This window comes from Schistocerca nitens, chromosome 8, assembly GCF_023898315.1.
Source record: "Schistocerca nitens isolate TAMUIC-IGC-003100 chromosome 8, iqSchNite1.1, whole genome shotgun sequence".
Classification (NCBI taxonomy): domain Eukaryota; kingdom Metazoa; phylum Arthropoda; class Insecta; order Orthoptera; family Acrididae; genus Schistocerca; species Schistocerca nitens.
This window is the reverse complement of record NC_064621.1, coordinates 602,222,914-602,237,426: the sequence shown is the minus strand read 5'-3', so window position 1 is coordinate 602,237,426 and position 14,513 is coordinate 602,222,914. Positions and strand designations below refer to the sequence as shown.

The 14,513-nt window shown below is 39.6% G+C and overlaps 1 protein-coding gene across 2 annotated transcripts in view; it reads left to right on the top strand.

Moving 5' to 3' along the window:
- LOC126198426 (coiled-coil domain-containing protein 130 homolog) overlaps positions 1 to 14,513 on the top strand; it is a 109,104-nt gene that overhangs the window by 32,324 nt on the left and 62,267 nt on the right. For both annotated transcript variants that reach the window (XM_049934734.1, XM_049934733.1), the window contains exons 2-4: positions 4,764 to 4,975; positions 9,172 to 9,283; positions 11,803 to 12,063. In XM_049934734.1, coding sequence (XP_049790691.1) covers positions 4,776 to 4,975; positions 9,172 to 9,283; positions 11,803 to 12,063 — 573 coding nt within the window. In that variant the 5' untranslated portion in view covers positions 4,764 to 4,775. The remainder of the gene's footprint in view (positions 1 to 4,763; positions 4,976 to 9,171; positions 9,284 to 11,802; positions 12,064 to 14,513) is intronic.

Here is a 14,513-nt window from a genome sequence, read left to right as displayed (position 1 = left end):
TATTTGCTTTCAAATTTTTCAGTTGTTTCTCTATGCCAGGTATGCTTATTACTATGTCATCCGATAGTCAAATGATGGTATGTTTGTAAGATTTCATTTCGCTGTCTCCAACTGCCACACTACATTGATCAACAAGGGACTGAATGGAAGCCTTAGACACACTTAGCGATTTTACGTACTACTTTCTCGGGTTCTCTGCAGATCTTTTGCTGAGGTGTGATGGTGGTAGTTCTTGTATGCTTTGTGCATATCCTCAGCATGTGCCAAATTTCATTATAAACCATGGTGGGTCTTTTCCATTCTGTACCCACTTATTAGCCACATAACTCTCCAGACCACGATTTACAATCTGCTTAAACTTTGCCTATAATTCCTCTACATCCATCGTACAGGAAAGAAGTAATGCCAATTCACTGTCATAAGTGAAATGCTAATAACTGCTTATCTGCTCTATCTAGCAGAAACCCTGTCCTAGCCTTCTCGACTGATTTATTAACTTTCGTAATCATAGTTTCTATGACACCGTTATCGCTAATTTCGATTTCTATACCGACGTTATCAATAAGGTCTGTCCTATTTGTAGCTACAAGGTCTAAGATATTTCCGCTGCATGTGGGCTGCTGAATTAGGTGCTCAAGACAGTTTTCAGAAAACATATTCAAAAGTTCCTTGCACGACTGTCTATGACTCCATAAACATCCCAGTCTATACTCGGTGAGTTAAAGTCACCTCCAACTAGTAATGCATGATCTGGGTATTTACATGCCACTGACCATAGACAGTCTTTGAATGACTCTACAGGGTTGCCACAAGCCCTGTAAATCTGAGAATTTCATGCGTGTCAGGGAAATCGAGAAAATATCAGAGAAATTTGGAAAAAAAAAAGACAAACACCGGAAAAAATCTCGTTTTTGTCTCAGTAGATGAATTGGTTTGTTTACAGAGATGTCATGCATAATTGTTGGCTGGGTACAACAGAGAACATGCGCTGCTTCCCTGCTCCCTCATTCTTACTGCTTCTCCCCTTCCTACTTCTCCCCTCAGATTGCAGTCAGTGCTGCCACCACTTCTTGCTGCTAGCCTAGCAGCTGCCAGTGAGAGGCTGTGAGGCACGAGGAGTGGTTTGTTTGGATTTGATTCTCAGAGATTGTTGACGCAGTGCCCAGAAATTGCAGTCGTGTGTGCATGAGTTGTGTCTGAGTGATTGTGTGAATGTGTATGTGCTCTTGTTTTCTGACAAACACTATGGCCGAAAATTTAGTTGTGAGAGTGTGATTGTCTTTTCTACATGCCTACCTGTGGCTCATCGTTATCCTCATTAGTATTGATTCTCAGAGTATTTGTGCAAGTTATCTGTTGCTCGGATTGATCACCGTGGTCTCATTTCATCAACGTGCTGTCTGTGATGTGTGAATAGCTGGCCACACGAGTGGATTCCAGCGACAGTCCAAAACCGCAGGCCATTTCTGTGGGTATCTCTAACAGATTGAGCATGCCAATCTGAAGCCCATAATTTCCCACTAATGTGCAGGCACTGCCCATCGGATTAAGTCTCATTAATCTACCTGCAGGCCGGCTCTGTTTGTGTGTGGCGTAATGCGGTGGATTTTTGTGGCTTATCTATAGACACAGGACCGAGGTGCTCCTCAGCAGGCAAGAGGCCACGGGTGATGGATTTCAGGAATTGTGACTGTCTCACCACAATTACAGTATACAGTGTGGCATTTTATAGACATTTTATTAATTGTAGTTCATTTTGGCACTTTGAAAGTAGTTTATATATTAGAAGAAAATTGTGGTAGTCACTGGCAGTTTATACGCTATATACTCATATATTTCTTCAAAGAAAAATCTCATGATACCTGTCAAATAATAGACATAACACAGTGGGTAATAACCGACAATAACGAAAATAGCAGAACCGACATTTTATTGGTGGTCACCTGTAGTTTTGGTTTACACAACTCTTCCCTGTGTTTTTCGAGAGGGCTACTTTTTTCTGAGGATATTTCTGAAATCATTGAAGGTATTTAAATCTGTCTTGCAACTCCAAGGAATTTGTATTTTTGCCACCAGACGTGTTTCATTTTATTGAAATAAAATAAAAACAGTGGTCTTAATAAAACACATATACCATTTGGCTTGCTTTATGTGTCTAAAAACAGTTCATTACAAAAGATGTTGATGTTAGTACTTAAGATTTTTGCTCACATGGGGAGGAATATGAAGTTCTTCCTCCCTCCCTTTTTTTTGTCACCTTATATCTTTACTTACCCTTGAGATCTCAAAATTTGTCAGGGAAAAATACTAAAACTTGTCTGGGAATCAGGAAAATATCAGGAAATTTCACTTGGGGAAACTTGTGGCAACGCTTTCTAGAACTGTCACAGCAGGATCGGATGGCTTGTAAAAACATCCAACAACTTGGTTTCACCGACACCTGTTATACATAACCAGATGACTTCACTGTCACACTCAACTTCGACCACAATAGAGACAATATAATTGTGAACTGCAGTGAACACTCTCCCTCCTCTGGCTTCTAATCTGTCTTTCTGATCTACATTCCACGAATCACTAAATATCTCAGAGCTTTCTGCTTCAGGTTTCGAGCCAGCTTCCAGTCCCAAGAATAATTTGATCACGAGAACGTTCTTTGAGGGCAGTAGATTCGGAAACTTTATTATGAATACCTCGACAGTTTACTGATAAAATTGTGAAAGTTGAAGTGTCTTTATTCTGAACACCATTCAACTTCCTTTTCTGCATATCGACTACCGAGTGTTCACCAGAGCACCTCAAACTACTGCCGAGCCTAAAAACCCCTCATGTACACTCCACAAGTACTCCGATACCCGAGTAGCTGCTTCCTTTGTGTAGTGCACACCTGACCTATCAAGGGGAATCCTACAAATCCCCACACAATAACACAGGTCTAGGAATCTGCAGCCAAGACCGTCGCAGAGTCGACGAAGTCATTGATTGAGACCCTCCATTCCGCTCCAAACCAAAGAGAACTCTGAGAATGATGCTGTATATTGCGAGCTCTGCTTGCACCGCGAGCGCGAGGTTAGCAGTCTTCACCGCCTCTGCCAGTCACCTGTACATACTGAGGATTGCCTCAGAACCCATGCAACAGGCATCATTGGCCAACATTAGCCACAACACACAGATGACTGCATCCTGCGTGCTCCATAGCCACAGGCACGGCTGCCTCCACATCTCGGATGAGGCTCCCCAGCGGACATACTGAGTGCACGTTGGCTTTCTTTCTGGCCCTGAACACTATCTGCCTAAGGGGCTCCATAATGTGCCTAACATTGTAACTCCCAGTAACTAGTAAACTCCTGCTTTGTACACCTGCTTGGACACTACTGAAGAAGCAGCCATATGTCCACTCACAGGGCGAATGGGCAAGGCCAGGCACCCAATCTCCACATTGACCATCTGCCTTGAGTGACACGAACGCATTATCACCCTTCACTCTCCCTGCTGTGAGGGTGGGTCCACCACATGAGGTGCACTAGGAGGTGCCTTGGAAGCAGAGCCCATGGGCAAAACAAGAGATGCCTGAGGTGCCCTACGTGATGCGCCAGATTCTCTCCACCACTCCTGCACCCTGAGGCAGTAGCTTGAAGGTGACTGACCGGAACCAAAAGCACATTCAGCTGTTCACAAACTGTGTCCACCACCTCCTGCATCTGCACACAGTATGCACACATCTTAGCCATCCTAGCAAAATTAACTGAATAAGTGGACTATAGAAGCAGACAATTCTAGATACGCAACTTCCTGCCGTCCTGATATGTCACCAATGGACAGTGATTCGTTAATGAGCTACGTACATGGCTGTTCAGTGAGCAGCTATTGCGCTACAGACTGAATGAATTTACATTTACAAAAAGACGAGATTAAACCTCTTAAACAGAGAAACATGCACAGAATTTAATAAATATACTATGAGGAAAACACAGAAAAAGATACACGCTTAACTTGCCATTCTGTAGTTGTACTCAGTTATCAGCTGAGAGCTGGAGCCTGACTGACTGGCTTGCTAAACGAAACAAATGAGCAACTACTCCACTACAGACTTAATGAATTTACACTTACAAAAATGCAAGATTAAGCCTCTCAAACAAAAAAAAAAAAACAAAAAAAAAAATCAAATACCTTTGTGTTGAATGAGAACATCAGTTACACACCAAATCAATTCATCCAGAAACCAGACAACTGTTCTTCATTATTCCTTCAAGGTATTAGTAAATGGAAAAAAAAGTTTGTAAATGGAGAAAAACCTACCTCATAAATAAAACATTATTATAATACAAGGCCCTAAGTGGTATTAGTTACAAAGGTGGTCATCTTTACAACAGCAATGGATATCAGGATACTTTTGATAACATAATGTATCTTACAAGTCACTTTGAGTGTACAATTCACGCGTTCATTTTGAGCAACAGTAAAATATTTCTGGAAACATCATGTTCCACATTGTAATTAAATATTGGGTGTATTTCTGGAAACATCATGTTCCACTTTGTAATGAACTATTGGGTGAACATGATCCATGGAACTAAATAACAAAATAGTTATAATTGTGTTTCACTGGCTCCATTACATTGTATTTTATTTTTGGATGACTGTCATTGTTGCCATTATGTGATTTACCCCCTTCCTATTATGCCAGTCACACAAAGCTCACATGAAAAAGGCAACTCTCTCATTTATCTTTAATGAGAACTGTCATATTTAATATTTTTCAGCTCCTGTAAAGAATGGGTGAACGGAAAGGAACCAATTTGTACTATCCACCTGACTATGATCCCAAAAAAGGTGGACTTAATAAATTCTTGGGAACCCATGCCTTGCGAGAACGTGCTCGCAAGTTGCACATGGGAATCCTCATCATTCGCTTTGAGATGCCATACAATATCTGGTGTGATGGATGTAACAACCATATTGGTATGGGAGTAAGGTAATGTGAAACAATATTTTTCTCTTTGATTCACCGTGAACATTTAATTGTTGTGTTCAAGAGAATGACATTATATGCAAGATCTGTGATCCTACAAAAGATCATTTCATTACTTCACTGCATTCTGTTTAGTTATTTGACACTTTTGTGACACATTGTTATAACTTAGAATTCCATATGTCATCCTGGACAGCAGATATTCTTCACCAACAAAAGTTGCATCTGGCCTATCTCGGGGATGTGTAGGATCATTTCTGTTTATGGTATATGTAAGTGATGTAAAAAATTATCTCAGCACCATCACCCTTTTCACTCCCCCTCATCCTCCCCATTCTGTATTTATGTTAGGACACTGATATGCCATTAAGTATCATAATATCAAAAGCAACCAAAAAGTCAATACTAATCAATATAATCTTAAGGAAGAAATAAATCACCATTTACATCATAAAAGAACTTGAAAAAGGCAAATGAAACATGCATATAGCTAAATACACCTTCTGAAGTACAGCTGCTAGTGCAGTGCTATAGCATGTACCTGGGTCCTACTTTGTTCATAATTTTGGAGGACTTGGTTAATTCAGTAAAATTATAGATTTTACAGATCACTGTGCAAGGTGAAACAGCCAATGAAGCTTATTATTCAGACACTCAGCAGAATATCGCATGGTTGACATACCTGTGCTCTGTTGCACAGTACATGCTGCAGTAAACAGCAGTGACAGGTTGAAACTGTGTGCCAGACCAGGATGTGAACATTGATACCATCCTCATGGAGCAGTGCACTCCAATTGACATGCCCTAGTTGGGCTGTAAAGCACGCTCAAACAGTAAGATTTGTTGTTCGCTGCCCATAAAAGGCTTATATCTGAGTTTGAGTCCTGATCTTCCACAGTTTTAATTTGTCAGAAATACTCCAGATTTTGTGGGCTACAGACATTCACAGTGTGTGAGATTTGAGTCCTCCTCAGGGGACACTGCCTTAATGTAGCACTGTCTGTAACGTAGCACTGTCTATGTGGGCGAGGAGGTTTGCATGCTCTGGATCCGGAGGGCTATGCCAGCGGTAGCTTAGCTACCAGAAGGGTCACCCAAGCCGGACAGGCCAAAGGGGAGGAACCAGACAAAGTGTGTCCCACAACAGCCTATTGCTCCCCCTTTCCTGTCCCAAACCTGTCCTCACCATGTCTTTTTCCTGTTATTTCCCATTATATGCGTAAGACCTCAACAGCAGCAACAGCAGAGAAAGAGTCTTTTGGAATGGTGAAGCTGGCAGAAGAGGCACCTTTTCTCTTTGGGTACAAAGAGTACAAGTAGTAACTGTACCCCAGAGGGGCGGCTACAGACAGCATCTGACTCGTAGTGAGCGGCTGATTTTAGGCTGGGCATCCTACTGCCTATGTGGAAAGTAATGGGAAACTACCACATTACATTCCCAAGCAGTACGTGGTATGTCTCTCCATGTGAAAGATTCCAGAGTTAAAACTTCCCCTCATTCTGATCTCTGGGAGGGGAACACATTGAGAGTAGACATATTCAAAAGGAAGAAAGAGACAGTGAAGGAAGGAAAGATAAGAATTGGGACATGGAATGTGAGGACACTACTGCAAGCAGGAAAGCTAGAGAATGCAAAAAAGGAGATGGAAAGGAACAGATTAGATGCCCTCGGTTTGTGTGAAATGAGATGGGGAGAGAATGGCGAGATAGAAAGTGGAGATTATAAGCTCTTTTACTCAGGGGAAATCAAGAGTGTTAAAAACAGGGTAGGAATATTGATAGGACAAAAGCTGAAAAATTAGGTAATGAAAGTACAATATATTGATGGAAGACTGAAGGGTAGTTCAAAAGATTTGGTGTTGATACAGGTATATATGCTAACCAGCCAGCATAGAGATGCTGCCAAAGAAATACTAGGAGTTAGAGTATCCCAAAGTACCAGGAAAGAATGGATAACAGAAAACATGTTGAAAAAGATGGAAGAGCGGAGAAAGTGGAAAATGTAGAATCTGAAGAAGGCAAAAAGAGGTACAGGAAACTGAAAAAAGAATTAAGAAGAGAAACTGAAGAAGCAAGGGAAAAAATGAATGAAACAGAAATGCCACAAAATAGAGAAAATGGAGAAAGAGGGCAAGTATGAAATGATGTATAGGCTGGCTAGTGAGATAGTTTTTGAACATAAAAGAAAGAGGAATAACATGGAAATATAAAGAGCAGATGGTACTCTAGCAGAGTAACCACATGTTTTGAACAGATGGCAAGAATACATTGAATGTCTGTATAAGGGGGATGAAATACAAAGCGAAATTAATGTTGAAGAGGAGCAATATGTGCCGGAAGATGGAAAGGGATTCACCATCTTGGAAGCAGAAGTAGAAAAGGCGCTGAAGGTGATGAAGAATAGGAAGGCATGTGGTATTGATGATTTGCCAGCAGAACTGTTGAAGAGTCTGGGAAACAAGGCAAGAAAAGAAATAGTTTACCTCTGTAACAAGGTATATGACAAAGGGGAATGGCCTGAGGACTTCCTTGCAACAGTTATGATACCAATAGAGAAAAAGAGAAATACTAATTTCTCATGCAGCTAAAGTCATGCTGAGAGTGTTGAATAAAAGACCCTATGGCAAGCTGGATAGAGGGATTGCAGAGGAGTAGTTTGGATTTAGAAGAGGAAAAGGAGCAAGAGATGCTATTCGCCTGTTAAGAACTATAGGGGAAAGATATATGGAAAAAGTAGAGAAACCTTTGCTGTTTTTATAGATTTAGAGAAGGCTTTTGACAGAGTTCAGTGGAACTAGCTGATGGATATTTTGAAGAGGAAAGGAGTAAATTGGAAAGAGATATGACTGGTACAGAATGTATATTTACACCAGAAAGTAAGAATAAGGATTGGAAATGAAATGTCAGAAGGAAGCAGCATTGGGCGAGGTGTTAGACAAGGTTATTGCCTTTCCCCACTGTTGTTTAACGCATACCTTGAAGAGATTATTGTGAAAGGCTTAGATGGGAAAAGAGGAATATGTAATGGTGGAAAGTGAATATAATGTATAAGATTTGCTGGGGTGACATGGTATTAGTGGCAGAAAGTGAGTGGACAGTGAATACCATGCTGAAAGATCTGAATGAAGCTTGTGTGGAATATGGGATGCAAATAAACATAGCAAATACAAAGAGTATGGTCATCAGTACAAGACACAGACTGTCCAATATTAAAATAGGACAATCTTCCATTAGCCAAGTAAGTGCATTTAAATATCTTGGAAGCACAATAACTGAAGATGTGAGTTGTCACCAGGAGGTGAAAACTTGAATTTCCATAAATTAGATAAGGGTCTAAGGCAAAGGTTTGGCAAATGTTTTGTCTGATATGTCGCACTATATGGGGCAGAAACATGGACACTGAGACGAGAGGATGAAAAAAAGGTTAGAAGCATTTTAGATGTGGATGTGGAGGAGAATGGAGAGGATAAGCTGGATGGAAATGAGTGAGTAATGAAAGAGTATTGGAAAGGGTTGGTGAGAGATGATGTCTGCTGAAGGTTGTAAGAGAAAGGAAAAAGAACTGGCTGGGACATTCCTTGAGAAAGAAGTGCTTGCTAGTAGATGCTTTGGAAGGATTGGTTTGTGGGAGAAGACGGAGAGGAAGAAGGAGATGCAAGATGATAGACGACATAAAGGGAAGAGGAAATTACGAAGACCTGAAGAGGATGACAGAAGACTGGACAGCCTGGAAAACTACCATGTGAAAACCTGCCTTTTGGCAGAACACTGTTGATGATGAGATTTGAGTACAGAACCAATGAGCATATTATTTATTTTTGCTAGGCATTAAAGACATTTGATAACATTCTGTAGCTGCTAGAAAGGTGGATCGATTCTAAAAGGTATTAAAACTTTTGACACATTGTACTGCTTGTCATCCATTGCTCTTCGTTGCAGCTGTATTGTATTGCTGAATTAGAAAAATCAACCAGTTTGTGCTAAGTGTACTGATAACAAAACAATGCACTGAAGGTTGATCTCTGTATCAGTCTTCTCTTCTCTTCTCTTCTCTCTCTCTCTCTCTCTCTCTCTCTTTCTCTCTCATAGTATGCATTGTGTATTGCCATTGCTGCTTTCTCCCTCTCTATATTCTTGTACAGGGTAATTTATTTATACATATGAAAAGAATTGTTTAAATAACAGGATTTTTTTTCCAGGTACAATGCAGAGAAAAAGAAAGTTGGAATGTACTACAGTACACCAGTATATCAGTTCCGGATGAAGTGTCATCTTTGTGATAATCACTTTGAAATAAAAACAGATCCTGCAGTAAGTACTAACAGCAATCAAATTAAGGGAATGATTTGGATGGATAACTATGGATCATATTTGAAGCCAGCATAAAGTTTTTTTTTCCCCTCAAGATGGATTCTGTAGTCTTACCTATGTGTGGGGTTGTAAAAAATGTTTGAACTCCCATTTGGTATTACATGTCACAAGGTCAGCTTGTGAATTTCATCAAACTAATACAATGAATTTGGTGGATGCAGTAAATTCCAGGTATCTGGCCCTGATGTTCACTTGGGCTGTCAGGTTTTGTAGCTTTGTGCAATGTAACTATTGCTAAATAAAACACGTCATCATAACTCAGCATTTATCTTCCAACAACTCACAGAAATTTGTAATGGTTGACATCAGATATGTTTACACACTGCTGCTATTGATTGGTGTCACAAAAGTTTAAAGTATTGTGGGTCTAAGTGACCTACCATATCATCAATACACTCTCACATTACCCTTTTGTCTACCAAGAATGTATTTAAAGACATCAGTCTCCCCACCAGTTTAAGGGATGTGATGGCAATAAATGAAGTATAAAAATATATTTAATATTAGAATTAAGCTGCCTGAAGGCTAGCTTTATTTTTATTTATATTAGTATTAACTTAAAAGAGTTTTCTGTTGCACATATTAAATTTCTTTGTTGTATATTAATGTCGTAGCAGTTGTGGGTGAGTCCACCATTATAGTCTCAAACTTGTCCGCCATCTTAGCAAAATAAAGTAAATGAAATTTAAGAGGGGTGAGAATTTTTGCGCAAATTGTTTAATTGTAAAGGAGTTTTATGCTGATTCCACAACTGCTCTTAGATTGTGTGAATCTGTAATATTTCTGAATGTATGGAGGATTTAATATTCTCATTTATATTTTAGCGACGTAGTCGGCTGATATGTTTGGATTGCAATATTTTGTCTTCTAGCATCTGCTGAATAAATGTTACTTTTCAAAACAGCCTTTTATTTAAGTTGGATATTATGAAGCAGCTTCCTTTGTTCATATGTGATACAGCTTTGGAATTAGCCAAATTATTTAGTGTCCCTGAACTTATTATTCATGACAGCAAAATATGGGGTAATGTAGTAAAGTGGCTTCAACATTCCCAATATGGATAACTTACACGAATACTAAAACATAATTTTGGAAGGATTGTACGACATCAGTGGAATCAGCAGTACTGTTCTTGGAGTCACAGTCAAGTTGGCTTTGATAATAGATTATGATATTGTGTCTCAATTCCTTCATGACTTTGTATGCATATGACCGTAACAGCTGGTATTTAGAGGACTAGGTATATCGGGAGGTGGAAATAAGGTACTGCAGAAGTGTAGTTACTGTTTGATATGAGTTTTGTTTCCAGTTGTTTGTATCGTGTGATATTTATGTTCAGAACTTATTTGTTATAAAATTGGAGTCATAACATTGTAGGTACATGTAACTTACAAAGAATAAAGTAAGTACAACACTCAGTTGTGTATTTCATTTTCAGTTATTTATATGGTTAGCACCTAGAAGCGTATGGCAAATTTGGCAGACATGGAAAACATAATACAAGCAATAAAGCAAAATATGATCAAGAACATCTATCGCCTCAATAATAGAATGATGGGGTTGTTGGGTGCAAACAAGGTTACAGTGTGAAAACACTGTAACTTGCATAAACTGCACAGTTCATTTCTTCGGATCAAATTTCAGGTCTAAGCTCATCTTTGTATGGTGGCACACATTTCTTATGCTATTTTACAGGTTTCTCATAAAAAATGTGCTCTTTGTCATTTATGATTCATCATTATGTTCCATTGCCACTGATTAAGAAGCACTTTAGTCAGTTTATATGGTGGCTATGGAGAGAAAGAGACTCGTGGAAGCCCATGACAGTGATTCACAATGCAACATTTTTCAGCAGCAACAGACCATTACACTTGTGGAGGGGAGGGAGATGGGAAGAGGGGGGAGGGGGCAGTTTGGTACCCCATGTTTGTAAGATGTGAGACAATGTCTGCAGTGCACACCAAGGAAATATTTCCTTATATTATTTAAGCAGTGTTATGGCAGGAGAATGTTCTGAATTATATGCTTCCACCTGGACATTTGTGCAAGGCTTGTAGTCTGTTGATGTTGACTGATGAGTGTCCCAACTGAGCACTAATTCAAGTGGGACATGACTGAAAGTCTGTGGAACTTTTTCCAACAGTATTTCAAATACATGTTATAAGAAAATGCTTTGAGGCTATTGTTAATCACAAACCTGAAACTTAAACTGGCACCTGTGTACATGAGTGTAATTATTCATGACTTCCTGAAAGCCCTACATTGCATAATTTACATGAAAATAAATCCAGAGATAGCAGAACACACCTCTAATTACAGTCTGTTTGGTCTGACTCATATTTAGTAGCACTGATTTTCTTCTCTTTATCCTTCATATTTCTATGTTATTGGCAAACTGTTCTGTTTGATTTGATTTCATTTATGTGGGTATTTACATTGTTGATTTTTTTCTGTTTCAGAATTTTGATTATGTGATAGTGTCTGGTGCCCGACGTCAAGAGAATAGATGGGATCCGACACAAAATGAACAGGTTGTTCCTGAAGATAAGGCAACCAGTAAGCGTCTTTTTGATGATGCTATGTTTAAGTTGGAACATGGTGACAAAGATCAGAAAGGAGCTAAATCTATCATGCCAACTCTTAGTAGGTTAGCAGCAATGCGTGAGGATCGCTGGCAAGATGACTACAGTGCAAATTGTGCCCTACGACAAACTTTTCGGGTTTGTGTACTTTCACTTTATTTTCAAGGCTTGAAAAATTACTATTAATATTTGTATCTCTCTAATGTGTTATGTAATGCAGACTGGTGTTCCAAGAAATTTGTTGTTTCCATGTCATCATTATCAGCCTTTTGACATCCACTGCTGAATAATACTGGTGTCTAGACTTTTCCTTTCATTATAATCTTGAGCTGCACACATCTATATTTCCCCCACATTTGTATAATCATTAGGTCATTGTCCTGTGCCTTCTTATTTTTTGGCCTTCAGAAAAGGACTCCTTGTCCTTCTACCTTCCATTTATTTGTCTATACGTCCAGTGCACCTTCCCTTCATTTTCACTACTGTCATAATTACATCCTCCACTCCAGTTTACTCCCTGATCCAATTATTTGTTTTCCTGTCTCTCTTAGTAATTTTCAACTGCAGCTCTCTATTGCTCATGAAGTAACCCTCAGTTTTTGAATGGTTTTCTCATTAGAAGTCCATGTCTCCTTGCCCTCATCAAAATTGATGAGACAAACCAATTGTAACCTTTCCTTTTCAGACACATCAGAAGCTTGGTTTTCCCATAATAATTCCAGTCCAGTTTTACTCTTCTGTTTATTTCTGCTCCTTTCCATCCTGCTACAAAATCTCATTTTCTGTTTACATGGTTTCATTGTAAATTTGTACTATTTACTTTTCTATTTGCTGATTATACAGTTTTGTAGTCTTATTACATAATTAGTTTTTCAGAGCTCCTTTCAAACTTTTCCGTAAATTATCCTTATAGTTGATGAAATTATGTGTGCTAGAGGCAAATAGTGCAGTGTCATCAGCAAAACAAAGATGGTTCTGTTACATTTCGTAAACACCTATACCTTTTTCATGTCCCCAATATAACACCCTCAACATTTTCTTTGAGGCTGTGTAGGACAGTTTCGGTTTTGTGGGCCGCAATCTAGATCACAAAAGTTGATTACACCAAAACACAAAATAGATCATATATGGTTTATAACCATTAATGATTCAGTGGATTGTTCAGAACAACAAATGAAAGCAATTGGGAGTAGCCAATGGGGAGTAGCACAACTGGAATTACATTGGAGTAAACAAGTAGTATGTTTGGCAGAAAACAATTGTGTAGCTGAATGGTATCATAGTTCGCCGAAGTAGAAGTGAATAGCAGTAGGCAGACGTCTTTGTACTCATATCCCAATCAGGCCCAGGTGCAACACGGAGCACCATCAAAGGGTGTCCACAGGGCTCTGTTTGTGGTCCAGAGTTCTGGAATGTTGGTTTGGAGCCATTACTGAACAAGCTTCAGAGTATAACAAACATTGGGGGCTGCATCACCTATGCAGATGATCTGGTAATTGTAGTATCTGCTAACACAAGGACTAAAGTAGAGGAAAAAGTAGGGTAGTTATTGAAAAACTAAGCAACTGGTGCATAGAAAAAAACTAACAATAGCAGTGCATAAAGCAGTCTATATGTTACTAAAAGGAACATTATCAAGAATGAGAGATCCAGCAGTCAGAATAATGGCCATCCTATGTACAGAAAAGGAATTACCATCGATGAAAAGCAAAACCTCCAAACACACATAGAAATGAGACACCTTAAAATCGTAAATAAAATAGCAGCAGTTGACCAAAGAAGTTTTCAGCTGCCAGTAAGTGCAATAAGAATGTACCACAATTGTGTAGCTGAATGGTATCATAGTTCGCCGAAGTAGAAGTGAATAGCAGTAGGCAGTTGCTGTTGTGGGCTACGGGTGGGGCGTTTGGGCTCAAAGAGCCAGAAAGGTAAGGACAGCACAGGCTCTACAGTGACCAAAGAGAAGTGTACTTCAGCACCTGACATATATAGAACAACACCGACTGAGACATTGCTGGTGAAATTAGGCTTGCTACATCTAGATGCAGCAGTAAGACAGAGAGGTGCCCAGTATTGGCTCAAAAAGCATGAATATAAGGTGAAGAAGCTGTATTGAGTAAGGAAATAAAAGGATGCATTGATAGAGAATGGCAAGAAATCTGGGACAGTGGAGAAACAGGAATGAGAACCTACCAGTTCCTTCCTAACATAAGACAAAGAAAAGGAATGACATACTTCCTTCCGACCAAGGGAGCTATACATTATCTGTTGGGACATGGACCATATCCCAGTACTTACCGAAAATAGGACAGTGCCCACAAACACCTGTGAACGTGGAGCAATGGGTACCCCAGATCACATCATCTGAGAGTGTGTCTGAACTTGCTTACAGCTAAGATATTGGCTTATGAACCACAAACCCTCAATGCTGATAGACAACCGAGAAGGCGCCTTACATCATGATAACAACATTCTGGAAGCAGTGAGAAGATGAGCCTCAGGGAGGACCAGGAAGGACTTCCTGAGACCTGACAGCCACCTTGGGTGCCATAGCCCCTTCGAATCCTGTGTTGCACCTCAGAACGCCA